Source organism: Apostichopus japonicus, chromosome 11, assembly GCF_037975245.1.
Source record: "Apostichopus japonicus isolate 1M-3 chromosome 11, ASM3797524v1, whole genome shotgun sequence".
Taxonomy (NCBI): Eukaryota; Metazoa; Echinodermata; class Holothuroidea; order Aspidochirotida; family Stichopodidae; genus Apostichopus; species Apostichopus japonicus.
In genome coordinates, this window is record NC_092571.1 from 20721776 (window position 1) to 20739852 (window position 18077).

Below are 18077 nucleotides of genomic sequence, written 5' to 3' on the forward strand. Positions count from 1 at the left end.
AGAAAAAGAACTATAAACATTTTAGCACTAATTCCAAATTTGGAAATAGTCCCCAAATTCAATGGACATCACAACAAAAAATATGGATTATTTTATTCTCACAATTAAATCATTCAAGTTATGAAAGGATTTTCTAAGATTGGAATTGTAACAGAGACGATATGTGACCTACTTCTTTAACGTGGTATAGCTTATTTAATTTAGTAGGGAACAAACTGAGGGACCTTTTACCACTATTTCAAATTTACCCGTGTGGACTCTATTATGGTACACTGTTGAGGTCTCAGAGTGTCCTTTTCGTTATCGTCTGCTGTTAGTTACTGTGGTTATAGTCTGCTGTTCATGCCTGCTAACTTCCGAGTCTTTTGGGATTTACAAGCTGCAGTGTGCGAGTAGGCTACAGTAGGTCAGGTAGGTTACTGTGCATTTTGCAGGAAGAGCTGACACTGTTTATCATTAAGTTAACACATAAAGAGGTGACTAAAACGTCTTAAGTTTGATGTGTCTTACGAATTTTACTTGTTTGAAGGGTAATTTGAACGCTTAATTCTCAATTTACACTTTTTGCAAGCCCCTAACGTAGGCCTAAACAGTAGTACTGAGTAGTAGGCTAACTAGTATGATACGTTAATGTTTGCCTAGCCTAACATTATAATCTAGGTTTAATGTTAGGGTATCTTGGCATAAGCAAATTAATTATGTAGACCTAATAAAAGTTGGCCTAGTCCGATCATCGGATGAAAAGTTAGGCAAACTATGTAAGCCAGCAGTATTACAGAACTGTCTTTGGAATCATGTGAATAATTAATAGTAGCCTAACTAACACTGCTATCACAGTATCAATCAGGTTGGCATATAGGCTAGTCTATATTTCATTTAGAGACTTAAACTAAGTTGTCTAATGTAACCTACGGTAGCAGGATAGGTAATGCACAGACACAATAAAGTGAATCGCCACAAACTCCAATGGCATTGCTTCACAGAAAAGTGTCCACAGCAAAGTGTAATTCCTTTGGGTTGTCTATCCAGTGTAATTGGCTGAAATAACAGTAAGAGTGAATGGTTGTACTGTAGGCCTAGCCCACTGTCTAGTATTGAGTATTGAAAGAAAATAACAATATCCTGTTATAGGAATTTGGAAATAAGTTATTTTATGACACATAAAGGATGTGCATGTGTGATAAACTGAATGGCTTATAACTTGTAGCACTGGAAGAATGACATTCTTTTCTCCATTATAGTTTGACTCTGCTGAATTTGATAATAAACTTTACAGCTATTACCAGTCCCGAGCAACCAAAATGGCTGAAGATGAAAATGAGAAAGCTTACAGATGGGAAGGAGATTATGAAAGAACCTGGTAGGATCATTTTCTTTACTTGGATTTTTTTTCATTCCATGACTTTATAACTTTATGACATTTGAAGGATCTTTTTTTTTTAAATTCCTGCTGAAGACAAGAGGCATCTTTGCAATGGTGAAGGAGTGTGCATTTGTATGTGTGTGCATGATTTAGACCTTGTCTTCTATGCTCTAACTCATAGTGTAAAATGGAGGTTCAACATGTAGTTCACATTTTAATAGTAATCTTAACTTAATTTCTTTGTTTATGTTTTTGTTAAATTTTTGTCGTTGTTATTCTTAATTCTAATAATTGTTTGAATTTAATTTCCTTTATAATCCTTTTTTTTGTAATTTTTTAAAGAGGGCCTCAGGGGAGAATACCATTTTGATATCTGAGTATTTTAACCCTTTTAAGAGATTTTTGTAAATATTAATGCTCAATATAATTGGTATTCAGGATGTACTGTAGCATAATGAGTTGAAGAACCCTATTGTTACCTGTAATCGTCAAAGGCCATTTGAGGACAACAGAGGTCAAGGTATGAAAACATTGATAAGATGTGAACTTCAAAATAAAGACTTAGATGAAATACCTTTTCCAGTATACCTGCGGATCCATTTTAATGAGAACAAAAAGCCCTATTGTTTTCCGTATAGATCAAAGATCAAGGAAAGTCAATTGTCTGAAAACTTTGTCAAACACAATTGCTTCTTCATGTCGATATATATTTTCAACATAATGACTTGTTTGTATTTTACAGGGAAGCAATTAAGGAGGATGAAGCAGGATCCTTGCAAGCCACCGTAGATGACATAATTCAGAGAGCCAAGAGAAAAAGGTTGGCTGACAGGCCTGTGAATGTTAGGCTTGGTATGGTAAGTCCATCTTGTCTATCAAAATCTTACATTCTTTCAGACAATATACATTGTACAACAAAAATTCATTGTTATCTAGAATCGGTTTCCTACCCTGCTACAAACCAACTGTATAAACTCAAAATTTCTGTATCAGCAGTTAACAGCATTAAAGATCCCAAGTCATGAGTTAGAACAACTAACAATGTGCTAGCTCTGTTGCAAGGAGTTGGTCACAGCTGCTAACAATGTTACTACCATGGATAAGGAGCTGGAAGTCCCACTGCCTTGGATTATTCTGATTGTTTTCATAGCTTCATGGGAAGAGAAAAGAAGATCAGATTTTAGATTCCATGGAAGTTGAATTTAGGGTTTGTTGCTGTTGTGAAATGGTTATGCTCTTAACATGCATGCTAGCAGTTGTAATGCTTCCTAAGTACTTCCTGGGGAATTATTTTCTTTCTTGAAATTACCACACATGAAAACCGACCATTATCATTTGACCGTTCAGTATTAATATCCCCTTCAGAATGATTTGCACCTGAGTATATTTACTCACATTCTGGGTTGTGTGAAACATTCTCTTACTTTCAAGGTGTCACTGTCAAATTGATTTTGCCATTGTTGTTGTTGCAAATTTTACGGTGTAGGGTTGGATTGGGAGAAATTGGACAGTGGTGGCTAAAAACTTCAGCAGAACTTAGGACACTCAAAGCAACCCTTGTAGGTAACATCTCATATCAATTTGTCATTCTGGGATAATCTTCATATTTACTGTTAAATGAAAACACCAGGAAACCCACTCCAGAAACCGTGAGTTGGCAGCTTGACAGGATATGCAGAATCCATTTTTTCTTTGACAGGGACATTTCATTCTTGCATGAAATATTTCTTCCTTACATTTATAGATGCGCCACCTGTTCTTGGTAGTTGATATGTCTCAAGCCATGGAAATACAAGACTTGAAGCCAGACAGACTCTCTTCGACAATAAAGGTAAAATGAGAAATGACTTGACTACGTACGACTGAATCACTGGGTTAAGGATGATGGATAGTTTTAAATTTAGACAGAAGCTGAGTGATTTGAAACTTTTACCATTTTAAATAACTATTCTTCTGTGAAGACAGAAGGCAATCCTCATTCAGCTAATAATTTCAACGTCCATTTAGTTGGATGCTTCATTATCTGCTTGGAAAAAATCTACCAAAAAACAAAACTATTTCCATTAATTAGGAATTTTGTGTAAACGTTGGAAATACTCATGAGTGTTTGGAACAGCTACCAAGTGGTTTTAATGATTGTGAGCCGGAGTGCAAGTGAGGATACACACAAGATGGCATTCATTTCCAGGCTGACTGCCACAGTATTGTGTGTACTGTATGAACACCAGCAATTTGGGAGATGGTTATAAGGCTGTATGACACTGCAGCAGGTCTCTCTTCACTGCAGTTTTACTTTGTTTAAAGTATTTCAAAACCTGTGCCTGCTGTTAACATATTTGAATGGCAAACCACAGAAGCCTTTGGTGTACATTTTTTAAGAGACCTTAATGCCTCAGTGGCCTTTTTTACCATCCTTTTCATGGCAAAATATGACTCTTTATTTATTTTATTGCATTTCATATTGGCAAAGAAAGAGTAAGGTTCTATCAGGTGCTTTAATTTTATCCCAACACAGCCCCCCCCATCCCCCTACACCCCCCTCCCATCAATTACAAGACAACAAAACTAAAATCACTTTTCAAAAATTGGTTGTGCAGAGTTTGGTCTGAACATCTGTCCATACAGATTATGTTTTAATGCAGTAACAATCCATATGCCTTTATTTTCTCCACTTGGTATCTCACAGCTCTTGGAGAAATTTATTGATGAATATTTCGATCAAAATCCAATCAGTCAGGTAAGAATATTGTTCTGCTATTTTGTGATGGAAAGTAATGTTCAAACAATGTAACAGACAAAGGGATATTCTGATGGTGCACAATGTAAAAACCTGAAATTAAAGAGAAAATTAGTCACACAGTTGGTTGAAACTCCCATCTTTACATCTTGTCCATAACTTGTGATAAGGTTGAGTGAATGTAACATATTTTGACAGACTTAATCCTTACTTCAGTAAGAGAATCATGGTAGGTCGTCTGTGATTTCATCGTGGTGGATGTGCCGCAATAGCTAAGATAATCTTCTTGTTGATTTATCCTTGAAACATAGGCGTAGGAGCCCAATTTGATTTGGAGGGGGGGCCGTAACGAATTGCCCAAGAAATAGAACCAACAATTTTTTGCATGCATGTCATATAGACATGCATCGGTTATTACATCGCATGCCAAATTACATACAATCATTTGCCGTGTTATTACCCTTCCTTTGGGGGAAGTCATTGCAATAATAATGATAATAATAGTATAAGTGTAACCATTGAAAAACACATTGCAATTTTATATTTTTCCTTCAGTACATGCCCGAAAAATCCTCAGCATATTGCCCGAATTTTCATAAGCAAGTTAGGTTGGGGGGGGGGGGCTACGCCTATTCCTTGAAATGTGAACAAACCTGAATACTGCTTCAGTATTCATATAAGACAAGAAATAAAAGGAAACCAAACATTAAGTTTGACCTTTCCAGTTGGACCAAAGTTATAGTGACAGAAACAAATCTAGACCAGATAAGTATCTTCTTATTACCAATGTGTAAAATTGAAAAAAAAACTTAAAACACAAAATTCAGATTTGAATAGTACAAAACAACCATATGAACTTGTCTGTTAAAAAAAGGAATTCTTCTGTTAAAATTCAAAAATTATTTGAATATTAATCTCACTTGATAGATTGGTGTGCTAACCACAAGCAATATGAGAGCCGAGAAACTCACAGATCTTGGAGGTAAAGTACACATGATCATCTCTTAATTTTCAAATTTAATATCATATACTGTAAATGTTAAATGAGTTTTTTTCTTCCACTATGCAATATATCTCTGTATTCAAACTTTGAAGCAGGGATGGATTTTTATTCGGGAAAGTTTTGTATTCTGTACAAAGTATAAAGTGGAATAGACTTAATCCCAATAAACTTACCAGCTGCTGCATGTTCATGACCAGAAGATTTTCAAATTTTCTCTATTTATTTTGTTTACTTCCTTAACATAAAAGTGACCATATTTATTTTGTTTTAGTTAAGTATTTTTAAAATTTGGTTAATAAATATTGCTTTCAAAATAAACAAACAGACTTTGGCATTGTTTACAGTACTCGTTACTTTTATTCATAAAAATAGGAAAACATATGAGACAGCCTTTTCACGTGACTTCATTACTTTCCTATTTGGCACCAAGTTCTACTTCATAGTTATGATAAAAATAAAATAAAACTGTTAGCAAACTGCTTATCCACTAGAGAGCCTGTGTAGGAGAATGTGTAAAAGTAAGTTGGCCTGACGTTTCGATCCTAGCAGGATCTTCTTCAAAGATCCTGCTAGGAGAAGAAGATCCTGCTAGGATCGAAACATCAGGCTAACTTACTTGTACACATTATAGTTATGATGTTAGTATTCATCGCAAGATGATCTATTAATAGGGTATAAACAATGATTGTTGGGTTTGATTTCCCTTGACGATCTTGCCTTGAAACAAAATTCAAGAAGTATAAATTTTATAGAATTATAAATTTTCAAAATACTAACAGTAGATGGTGAGATTTATAAAGAGCAGACATACTGAAAGAAGTACAAAGCCTGATTAGTCTCAACCAAACATACAAATAAATAAAAAATAAAATCAAGGAGAAATAAGAAAAATGAACCTCGTTCAAATGGTTGGAAAAGTGTAACGTCCCATCACTTTCCATCATCCACCATTTTAAATAGGAGACAGGGTGTCTAAATTTCTTCAATTAAAAATATATATATTTGTTTTTCCTTCAAGGTAACCCCAAAAGACATATATTGGCACTGAAAGGTTGTAAGGATAAGCCTTGTGTGAAGGAGCCATCTCTTCAGAATGCAATAGAGTTAGCTGTGTCGACATTGAGGTAGGTTAAGTTTTCTCAATTTTCATTTGAAATTACATCAAAAGTGCACTTTTGAATTACAAAAATAGGACAAGGGTACTTTTGCCAAAAAGGTCACTCCTTGTTTATGAATTGGGACAATTTTGAGGTTTTAAACAAAACTGGGTGAACATGCCACTTGTGACCAACCCCCCAGCCTGCCCCCCCCCAACCTATTTCTGCTGCCCCTGTACCATAGTTAAATTCTACCCATTTTTCCCCCACGGATAAGTATTATAAGGCATTTCATTATTTCAGAATGTTGTCAATATCTCGCTCTTACAATAAATTTCCATTTATTTTTACCTTTTCTCAGACATATGCCAGGCCATGCCAGTCGTGAGATACTCATTATTATGGGAAGTCTGACCACATGTGACCCTGGTAATATACACAACACAATAAAGGTGAGCAACTCATTGGTCGGGGAAAGAAAAACTTTTCATATTAATACAATTATTACCCAAGAGGGCCTTCAAGTTAGTCACATAGCTCTGTATGGACCTATCCACTGAGTGAGCAGTTCGTGTTTGTTGGTGAAAAGTGAAAAAAAAGCAAGTTGTTGGCAATATTAAGACATCTCTGTTTAGTTTTACCATCATCGTTTCTCTAATTCCTACGCGATGCCTGTATTAGAGCATAGCTTGCATTTTTGAGTTGTTAACTTCCATAAGTTAGTTACATACTTCATTAAGTAGCTCTAACTTCTTGATCTACTATTTCACAGATACTAACTGGAATCCTTGACTTCAACTAATCAGTTATGTAATAGTGCCTCAAAGTAACATTTCTCCTAATATTTTTGTTGTTTTCTTGTTGTTGTTCGATTGTGCAGTTGCTTCAGGACATGAACATTCGGTGTTCAGTGATTGGATTAGCTGCCGAGGTCAGAATTTGTCGCAAGATATGTGAAGACACAAATGGTAAATTAATTTATAATAATAATTAGCAGTTCATTTTACGACGCTTAAGTGAACACAAATGTGGGAGAAGCCCGCAAGGGCTTAAATGCATTACAACTTACACGTTGGGTGGCTTCCAATTCACCATTTTAACTCAAATTTGGAATCTTTTCAATTTAGAAAGTCATTTCAAATCATTTTTAATTCTTCAAACTTCAAATGTTTCCCTGTCATATTAATAGATGTATATCACACTTCAGAGCAGGTACTTGTTTTTCCAGCAGAATGTAGACCTAGATGTCTAGTATTTATATCACAAAATATGTATTAAGTCACCAAAAATTATCTTATGCAGTAACCATGGTAATATGCTAAACGAACCTCTGAAAGTTTCTGCATGATGTCTTATTCAAAAAGTGCATCTCAAATCAACACAAACGTAGATCATAGCCTAGTGATTTATTAGCTAATAAGAATTTCGTTTTAAATAAATTGATGAAGGATGACTGGAGTTTAATATTTGATATCTGATTTTATAATATTTGATTTCTGGAATAGATTGCGTGCGGATGGTTTACATTCAATGTGTTACGGCATATATAGTTTATACTGTTAACCAATAGCAACATCTGTGGTCCTTCAATGTTGAACTGTTTGTTCTGCGGGTCAGTAACTCGCTGGCATAATTGTAGTACATGTACAACGGCATGCACCGGAGTACATCTTCCTTGGTCAGTATTAGTACAAGGTGCTATGCACAATGACAAGTACCTAATCTTGCTCTAGTATCTAGATGCTAGATTCCAAAATGACCTCAGTGTTAGTAAAAATATTAGTACAAATGCCCCAGTATGAGTACAAATACAACTACAGAATGCCCTCAGTATGAGTACAAATATGAGTACATAATGCCCTCAGTATGAGTACAGAAACCAGTACAGAATGTCCTCAGTATGAGTACAAAATGTCCTCAGTGTAAGAGCAAATATGAGTACAGAATACCCTCAATATGAGTACAAAATGTCCTCAGTATGAGTACAAATATGAGTACATAATGCCCTAAATATGAGTACAGAAACCAGTACAGAATACCCTCAGTATGAGTACAAAATGTCCTCAGTGTAAGAGCAAATATGAGTACAATATGTCCACAGTATGAGTACAAAATGTCCTCAGTATGAGTACAAATATGAGTACAGAATGCCCTCAATATGAGTACAGAAACCAGTACATAATACCCTCAGTATGAGTACAAAATGTCCTTAGTGTAAGAGAATATATGAGTACAGAATGCCCTCAGTATGAGTACAAAATGTCCTCAGTATGAGTACAAAATGTCCTCGTATGAGTACAAATATGAGTACAGAATGCCCTCAATATGAGTACAGATACCAGTACAGAATATCCTCAGTATGAGTACAAAATGTCCTCAGTATGAGTACCAATTATTCTCAGTATGAGTTCAAAATGTCCTCAGTATGGGTACAAATATGAGTACATAATGCCCTCAATATGAGTACAGATACCAGTACAGAATACCCTCAGTATAAGTACAAAATTTCATCAGTGTAAGAGCAAATATGAGTACAGAATGCCCTCAAGTATGAGTACAAAATGTCCTTAGTGTAAGAGCAATATGAGTACAGAATGCCCTTACTATGACTTCAAAATGTCCTCAGTATGAGTACAAGTACGAGTGCAATGAGAGAAAATACAAGTAGACAGATGTACTTGTTCTAGAAATACAAGTATGTAATCACTAAAAGTCTGTTCACCGGTCTTAGGTCACCCGGAATACTATCATCCTTCATAAATGAATATATATCATAACCATAACTTTGGCACTGATTTCTTGTCTTGTATTTACTTTCTCTGTTACCAGGTACTTACTCAGTGGTATTAGATGAAACACATTTCACAGAGTTACTAATGGAGCATACCACTCCCCCTCCAGCTACGGTGAGTGTGGTAAACATGACTACAACACTCCATTTCAGGGACAAGTTTCCTGTAATCAGTTATAAATAAATAATAAAAAAAGTCTTAAATAACGGTCCATCTTAGATGGTGCAGGATACCACCACAGATGATTGAAGGTACCTTTATACCTCAGTTCAGAAAAGTTTGAAGGACCATCAGTTTTGTCATTAATAATTTGCTCATACTGATACGTAAACCTAGATGGTTATTAGTTTCAAGTATACTTTTTTTCATGTTAAACATAAGTTCTCTTTAAAGGTGAAACATCCCTGTTCACACTTTACTACTAGGCATTTACTGACTACATTGTTATTTTTCATATCCATAAATTTTTCATTTGAGATCATTAACAATGGCTATTTCTTTCTATAGGCAAACACAGAACCATCTACCATCAAAATGGGATTTCCCCAGCATGTTCTAAACACAGAGAAAGACAAACAAGAACAGCCATCCTTGTGCATGTGGTAAGTTATATTACATACTACTGTTGTTGAAAGTGTCAGCTTCTCACACCATGTTTTCTACTCTTGTACATTCATTCTCTTTCAATCTTTTCTTTCAGCCATCTTGACTCTAACACCAAACAATTAAGTACAGTCGGCTACTTCTGTCCGCAGTGTCGAAGCAAATATTGCGAATTACCCATAGAATGTAAAGTATGCGGTATGTATTACATCCCCTCACACTATCCTTACCTTCTTGGCTCCCTTGTACTGTAAACTCCCCCTCCCCTGGGCTCCATTTGCACCCCCTCTCACAATTATGAAGATTATTGTTTGGTTCGTGTTTCCCATCCTTGAAATAAAAAATATGTGTCAAGAAAATTATCACATTACTAGTAGGGAATTTTAAGTGCATCCAACTTTGTACAGGAAATAATTTTATCTGGTATTGCTGAGCAAAATGCTATGCTAAATGGCCAAATTGCTATGCAAAATGGGCAAATTGCTATGCAAAATGGGCAAATTGCTATGCAAAATGGGCAAATTGTTATGCAAAATGGGCAAATTGTTATGCAAAATGGGCAAATTGCTATGCAAAATGGGCAAATTGCTATACAAGTGCTGTAAAGACACAGCAGTTATTGTACAAAGGAACCATAGAATTTTAATAGAGACAAATTCCAGAACCTTCAAACTGCTACATGCAAAGTTTTTACCCTTAATTGTACCCTGACATACAGAAGACATGCATATACGGTATTTGTTATCGCATCATAAAAATATCATGCAAAATGGTCAAATAGCTATAACAAGTGCTGCAAAGATGTACATGTATAGAAACCAAAGTATTTTCCTAAGAGAAGTAAACCAGAACGTAAAAAAGTACTACACAAATCCGAACACTAAATTATTCACTATTATTTATTGAAGAAATTCAATGTTAGTTATCTTCACATTTGGATATGTAAATGAGGCGATCTCAAAATGATCCATCCGGTATTCGTCAAGGACCACGAGGCAGTCGCTAAACATCAGCCAAGTAGGAAGTGAGCCTTAATTTTGATTGATTGATTGATTGATTGATTGATTGATCGATTTATTAATTTTGTTTTACAGGTCTTACTTTAGTATCAGCACCTCATCTTGCCAGATCTTTCCATCATTTGTTTCCATTGGATGAATTTGTGGAGGTTCAAAGGTCAAACTTTTCGAATCAACATTCACTGTAAGTTTATTTATCTACAAATATTCTCCATGAGGAGAGATATAGGATAGAATGATCTCCAGTGCTGGTTCAATTAGAACAAAAGAGTGTGATTAAGGAGATGTTCCTGATTTCTATAGATGTTTGCAATTACGAAGAGATCTTGTGAGATGAAAAGAAATATGCTGGTCAATTAATTCTTGGTTTATTCTTTGAAATGTTCACCAATTATTAGTTGTTTATTTAGGAATGGATTATGAGCAGGGCTGGAATTGTATTTGCTTGTGAAATATAGTTACTGCAACAGTTAGTTCAAGTTTATCAGCCACAAATGTAGCAATTGAAAGGAAAGAAAAAACAGAAGTTTAGTAAGAAGGATAACTCTGGAATAAAGTTATGATCTAGAAGAAATGATAATTCATTACCAGATGATAGCAACTTGTGTGATGATAAGAAGCCCTTCATTACAATCATACAGAATACACTGGTTACAGTAGTGGGAAATGAACGGATCTGGTTACATTAGTGGTAAGTGAATGAACCAGGTTCCATTTATGGGAAATTATTGAACCATGTTTTGAATGGTAAATTAATGAACCAGGTAACATCAGTGGGAAGTAAATGAACCCGGTGAGAACTTTGTTAGGACTTCACCATTTTAGTGTTGAAACACAACTAACTGCTTTAATATCCATGTTAGTTCTGGCACACAGTTCCATTATTTTATTACTTTTGGAGAGATAAATTGATATAGTTCATACTTCATCTCACCTGAGTAGTAATTCCTTTGCTCTTTACCTTCACAGATTTTGTCAGGCTTGTCAGTCTCACCTCACAGATGAAAATGTAAGTAGTCGGTTGGAAAAGAAATATTGAAAACAATTGATTTGCATTTGTAATAGTTGATTTAAGGCAGCTACCAGCAGTGTAGGTAATACAATCAATACTAGTAGCAACATTTGAGAGATAAATCATTATTGTACAAGCATTGAAGGCTTTCAATCAAAGAAGCTGGACTATCAAGGTTAGCTCAGAGATTTAAACCCTTTTACACCCAGGGGAATAGGGAGGGGGTGGGGGTTTAATTACAAATTTAATAGCACAATTTAGGGAAGTATGTAGTATGACAACCTTCAAATCGATAGAAGAGGTAAGAAATTTGGGATTTCAAATTTCCTAATATAATGATATTTAATGGTAATTATGTCTGCAAAATATGAGAAGTTGGCCTCTTTAGACTACATGACCCCACCCAGCCACATGTAACAACACATAACTTGGCAGTTAAATGTTGTCATGTTTAAGATCCTGGTGTGATCGATCAAAGTTAGTAGCGTTGGTACATCAGTGCATAAACTTGATACACTTGGTTATGGAAGCGAGGTGACCTGACCTCCCAAATTTCAGGGTAAAATCCGTAGATTTCATGTACTATCCTTGAATTATGATCATTGTGCCAGAAACTATTTCTAAATTTGCTAAAAAGTCCCTAAATCAATTATTAATTGGGGGCAAAAATTGCTCGTTTCTGGAGGATGTATTACAGAAAAGTGGGCATTTGAACATCAGCTTTAGAACATTGCTCCGCCACACTCTGGTGCCCTAAAAATTCCACCCATCCCTTAAAACACAAAAATATAGATATTACACCCTGAAATCAACCTGAAGTGATCAAAATTAATATCATGTCACTAGATTCCCTGAAAAGCAAAATATGGTCACCTTTCATATCATGGAGTCTAAAAAAAATGCAAACACTAATTAGAATAGCTGGTTACTACAGTGATAACAGGTAGGAATGAAAGTTTCCTTACAAGAAACTTTATGCCTTTTGCTAGTTATTGCTTTATTTTTACATTTTACATTATTTTTGTTGACATCAGCAAATATGCTGTCAAACTCAAACTGTACCCAAAGGTAGCATGTGAATAAGTTTGTTGGTTTATCTGCAATTGACATGGTACAAATGTAGAAACCATTGAATTGAACTATAGGCCTACTGTCTATTTAAATGTAGAATACATCGACTTGAACTATACTGTCTATTATCATTAAGGTTTTCTTTCCTCACAACAGGTATTCCAGTGTCCAAAATGTGACAACATATACTGCTTAGATTGTGAGCTATTTATCCACGACTCATTGCATTCCTGTCCTGGGTGTGCTAGCAGCAGACCTAAACAGTCTTGATGGATTGAGTGGATACCTGTCCAGGAGATGGCAGACCTAACCAGTCTTGATGGATTGAGTGGATACCTGTCCAGGAGATGGTAGATCTAACCAGTCTTAATGGATTGGGTGTATACCTGTCCAGGAGATGGCAGACCTAAACAGTCTTGATGGATTGGCTGTATACCTGTCCAGGAGATGGCAGACCTAAACAGCCTTGATGGATTGGCTGTATACCTGTCCAGGAGATGGCAGACCTAAACAGTCTTGATGGATTGGGTGTATACCTGTCCAGGAGATGGCAGACCTAAACAGTCTTGATGGATTGGGTGTATACCTGTCCAGGAGATGGCAGACCTAACCAGTCTTAATGGATTGGGTGGATACCTGAACAGCCTTAATGGATTAGGTGGATACCTGTCCAGGAGATGGCAGACCTAAACAGTCTAAATGGATTGGGTGTATACCTGTCTAGGAAATGGCAGACCTAAACAGTCTTAATGGATTGGGTGGATACTGTGTAGCAGATGGCAGACCTGAACAGTCTTAATGGATTGGGTGGATACCTGTCCAGGAGATGGCAGACCTAACCAGCCTTAATGGATTGGGTGGATACCTGTCCAGGAGATGGCAGACCTCACCAGCCTTAATGAATTGGGTGTAGACCTGTCCAGGAGATGGCAGACCTAACCAGTCCTAATGGATTGGGTGTAGACCTGTCTAGGAGATGGCAGACCTGAACATGCTTAATGGATTGAGTGTGTACCTGTGTAGCAGATGGCAGACCTAAACAGCCTTAATGGATTGGGTGGATACCTGTCCAGGAGATGGCAGACCTAACCAGTCCTAATGGATTGGGTGTAGACCTGTCTAGGAGATGGCAGACCTGAACATGCTTAATGGATTGAGTGTATACCTGTGTAGCAGATGGCAGACCTAAACAGCCTTAATGGATTGGGTGGATACCTGTCCAGGAGATGGCAGACCTAAACAGTCTTAATGGATTGGGTGGATACCTGTGTAGCAGATGGCAGACCTAAACAGTCTTAATGGATTGGGTGGATACTGTGTAGCAGATGGCAGACCTGAACAGCCTTAATGGATTGGGTGGATACCTGTCCAGGAGATGGCAGACCTGAACAGTCTTAATGGATTGAGTGTGTACCTGTCCAGGAGATGGCAGACCTGAACAGTCTTAATGAATTGGGTGTAGACCTGTCTAGGAGATGGCAGACCTAAACAGTCTTAATGGATTGGGTAGATACCTGGGAAGGGGGGGGGGAGGTAGTGCTGGAGTAAACAGGAGTTGATATCTAGGTGCAGTAATACCTTATTGGGAAATAACTGTGCTACTATATTTGTAATCAAGTTATGTTACAAAGAAATAAGGGAATGAAATTTATTTACCTCGACAGATAAATTAAAAGTCATAACAAATAAAATTCATAACTCTTACAGAAATGTTTTTGATATTTCTAGTTTTTAGAGTGTGACTGTTACTTCAAGTTAGAATGATTTGAAATCAAACTTTAAACACACTGACAGATAGACTGACATACAGAAAGACTCTCTCAACCAGAAAGCATCTGAAAAGGAAACAGATTCAAAATGTTTTTTTTTTCAGTAATTCATTTCTGAGGGCATGTCGTGTCTTAACCAGTTTTACTTTCTTCTCTCGAGAATTTTTCGAATGTTGTTCTGTAAAAAGTGACCATTTCTAAAATCACGAAGGGGAATAAGTTAAGGTGCTTCTCTTTGTGATCTATGAATGCCCCCCCTCTCCCTTCCCTGTCAAAAAGATCACCAGAAAATTGTTCATCATGGAGTCAGTGACTTTGCTATTTGTTGATAAAGTCACGAACCATCAAAAGACAAAAAATAGCCATTTTAAATGATCACACTTGTGTTTTTTTTACTTGTATTGCTCTTCTGTGGTTTCCATTAAGAACATGCTTAAAAATTAAAAACATTTGGACATAGAAAGGTGGTTTATAATTCTCCCAAGAAGTCGCTGTATTCTGCAAAATCTGAATTGAAAGAAAGATTTCAATAACCAAAGTATTATAAAATGCATGCAGCTTGCAAGACAAGGTCTGAAATGCCATTTACTTCCTTGAAAATTGTAAATTTCTATAAAAGTGAAAACATATCTGTAAACTTGTAATGTGAGCATCATATATGTATGTGAATCCTGGTTTACATTTTCACCACCAATAGTTTTTCTTAGCGCATTCATATTTGTTTATAATTTCCTGTTTAAATGTTTTTTTCTGTTTTGATTTGCTGGAAACCAAAACAGACACCAGCTAGCTAAACTAGCGGATTTGTTATTTAGAGCTTCCAGAATAATAAACCACCCACGATGTCCATTTGAGCACATTTTTTTCACAATTTACAATGAGGGAAAATAAGAAAGAAAATATAAAGAAAAAGAAGAAGAAAGAGGAACAACCTTTGCTAATGAAAGTCTTGACCGGTTGCAAGCATCTACAATGTCTTTTCAAGCTAACATGCGAGTTTTAAAATCTACTGAGGAAAAATGATAAGATAATCGACAAGCCAACAGGCCAGAGGTGAGGCTATATTTAATACGTCCCCTGACCATTGAGCCTTAAATGCAGCATATTGTGTTGGTTACTACCTAAACCAGGTAAAAACTACCCACCTATAAAACAATTGATTGAGAAACAAATTTAATTATTAAAATGAACCTATTACATCCAACAAGTTACTTTTCCTTCTTGGCAATCAAACCTTTTCAAGATTTATGTAAAACATATCACAAATGGCAAACAGATTGGTTATTAAAGCAAACTAAAGTTTGAAATTTTTTTGATGGTATATTTCGAAAGGGTAAAATCAGTCAATATTGGTTAATGGGTAAATACTCTACGAACTAGCCAAACTACTAAAATGAAAAACAAAAGGATATTAAGTTTTTGAATAATCTAAACATGGCTACAACATGCTTATTCGTGGTATAGATGGAAAAGAAGAAAATAATAATTATTATTATAAAATACTGGAGAATAATATAAAATAATTTTTTATTCATGGAAAGGCTGCTGCTTTATTATTTGCACTGACTTGTGTGTTGATGAGCTAAATTTCTTTCCGAAAGGTTATTTCAGTCTGGGAGGACACGAACGAAACTCACTACGAAAAACAAAAGAAATCAACCAGCAAAGCTTGAAGCAATTGCAATAAATTAGAACACCTTTCAAAACAAAAACAACCTTGTCTTAATCTGCAGCACTTTTTTTTCTCCAGAATTTTTTCATCTCTATTTTTTTTTTTTTTTCATTCTTCTTCATTCTCACATGAAAGAATTGTTCAGAGCACCGAATGCAACCATGCATTAATATCCATCCTTCTCCGTACGGCAGTAATTCAGGCTTTAATACTTATACGACAAGAGTAACAGGTAAAAACAAATTGCATCCCCATGATATATATATAATATCCCTTCTTCAAATTTTTTTTTAGCAAATATTAAAAAAAAAATGCATAAATTAAATAAAATGGTACTTAAAAAACATTTTACACTACAAAATAGTGATTAAAAGAATAATTGAGAGACAATTGTCTTATAAACTCACAATGCAGTACAGAATAGGTAAGTACTTTTTTGTTCCCTACCAGATTGTTTCCCCACCCCTTCCCCTTTTAATGCCCAAAATATCAATGATTTCTTTTAACCATGGTAGAAAATTTTAAAAAGTAACAAAATACCTCCAATGTTTTGTAGCATTAATTGGTTCATAGTTTGCGGTATTTTTCCAGGCAGTCCACCAAATTCGATTTCTAAAACATATTGTTAATATCCAACACCACCCCCCCATCCCCCCCCCCATCCAACTGTCCACGTATACTTGCTCTAGCAGCATGGGACATTTTTGTCAAGTAGACATTTCCAACCAAATTAGTCCACAACTGGGAGACTTCAGACGATATGACGTAGGTTGACAAAACAGAAGTATCAAAAGCTTGTTAGAAGAAGCTTTGAACATTTTCAAATAGGTTAATAGCCCCATCACTCTGTGATTAATGCTCAACCAAACTAGTTTTGAACCTGTTAATTATGGTCTTAACTTACAGCTACAAGTGGATTCTGATCTCGTCTGATCCTCCTCTCATATTGATCATCACGAAGAAAGAATTGAGCAGCCTTGGCTACGTGGAACAAATCTTGAATGACAGCCCTGCCATATTTTGCAGATGGGGGGGAGAAAGACAGGGGAGGGGGGACAAATGGGAGATTTAGGGACAATGCAATTTACCTGCATATCACAATGGGTTGCCATATCATCTTTTACTTTACACTTGTTTTTGATAATATTTCTGTTTGTAAAGCAAGTGGCTTTTAGTTTGAATTAACTCTGCAATCTGAAATGAGCACAACCAACTGTGGGATTTTACTACAAGATGAAGGAAACAGACAGTTCTGTCCAGAGACCCACTTTCAGGCTACTCTACCAGGTAGACACACCTGACATTGGGCTCATTCCGATTGCTCCAGGATACAATCCAAACAATCACCCTTTTTCACCTTGACTTGGTCTCGGGCCCATCATGTGTGTATCGCCCTCCACACTCAGTGGCTTTTGAATGGAACTGAACTGAACAAATTCCTAGCTATATCATCTTCATCTCAATGTGGTCAGGCCATTACCAGTAACAACTACGTAGCTCATATACCATCCATGCGCTTAAACGACCGCCTGCTGCCTCCACCTCCTCTAGAACTGGTGCGATAGTTAGACCCCTCCACCCTTGAAAAATATTGATGATCTTAACATTAATTATATAACACTATTGTACTTAAAAAAAAGTGACTTCTCATACAATACAATCGGCCACATTCACCCCTCCCTCTGCGCTGTCCTTGAAGTTGACCGAGACGGAGTCCATATCTCCGACTTGCACGATTAAATCGCTGATGCAAACCTCCGCTCCTTCTGTAAACCTACTGCCAGTCAGCAGGTTAATATCAGGTGCACCTCCTGAGGGACAAAAAAGGCGACCAGGAACAGTTGGTTTACCAAAATCGTGAATAATCTGTGGCAGCAAATATTACATATTTCAATACTAAGCCAAACCAAACTGAGATAGGAAGGGGGGAAGGGAAGGG

The 18077-nt window shown here is 36.2% G+C and overlaps 2 protein-coding genes across 9 annotated transcripts in view; one reads left to right on the plus strand and one right to left on the minus strand.

Moving 5' to 3' along the window:
- Nucleotides 1-305: 305 nt before the first annotated feature.
- LOC139975618 (general transcription factor IIH subunit 2-like) lies at nt 306-15956 on the plus strand. 5 transcript variants are annotated; one of them, XR_011795811.1, is made up of 16 exons: nt 306-411; nt 1242-1360; nt 2106-2220; nt 3108-3194; nt 4050-4100; nt 5028-5082; nt 6122-6227; nt 6562-6652; nt 7081-7168; nt 9030-9106; nt 9500-9594; nt 9693-9793; nt 10690-10798; nt 11584-11623; nt 12854-13325; nt 13356-15956. XR_011795811.1 is itself a non-coding variant. In XM_071983669.1 (15 exons), the coding sequence occupies exons 2-15, from the start codon at nt 1302-1304 to the stop codon at nt 12965-12967; spliced, it is 1188 nt and encodes a 395-aa protein (XP_071839770.1). In that variant the 5' UTR covers nt 306-411; nt 1242-1301; the 3' UTR covers nt 12968-15956. The 5 variants fall into 5 exon arrangements, 4 of the variants coding, with proteins under 4 accessions (XP_071839770.1, XP_071839772.1, XP_071839771.1 ...); XM_071983669.1 differs by having other exon boundaries at nt 12854-15956; XM_071983671.1 differs by having other exon boundaries at nt 349-411; nt 1277-1360; nt 12854-15956.
- Nucleotides 14848-18077, minus strand: part of LOC139975614 (basement membrane-specific heparan sulfate proteoglycan core protein-like) — a 181990-nt gene continuing 178760 nt past the window's right edge. For all 4 annotated transcript variants that reach the window (XM_071983660.1, XM_071983658.1, XM_071983657.1 and 1 more), the window contains one exon: nt 14848-17949. In XM_071983660.1, the coding sequence (XP_071839761.1) occupies nt 17786-17949 (164 nt within the window). In that variant the 3' untranslated portion in view covers nt 14848-17785. The remainder of the gene's footprint in view (nt 17950-18077) is intronic.

Coding starts and splice junctions, on each gene's coding strand:
- LOC139975618 (XM_071983669.1), top strand. CDS start 1,302: ATGGCTGAAGATGAAAATGAGAAAGCTTACAGATGGGAAGGAGATTAT. Junction 5,083..6,121: donor GAAACTCACAGATCTTGGAG/GTAAAGTACACA, acceptor TTTTCCTTCAAG/GTAACCCCAAAAGACATATA. Junction 7,169..9,029: donor GATATGTGAAGACACAAATG/GTAAATTAATTT, acceptor CTCTGTTACCAG/GTACTTACTCAGTGGTATTA.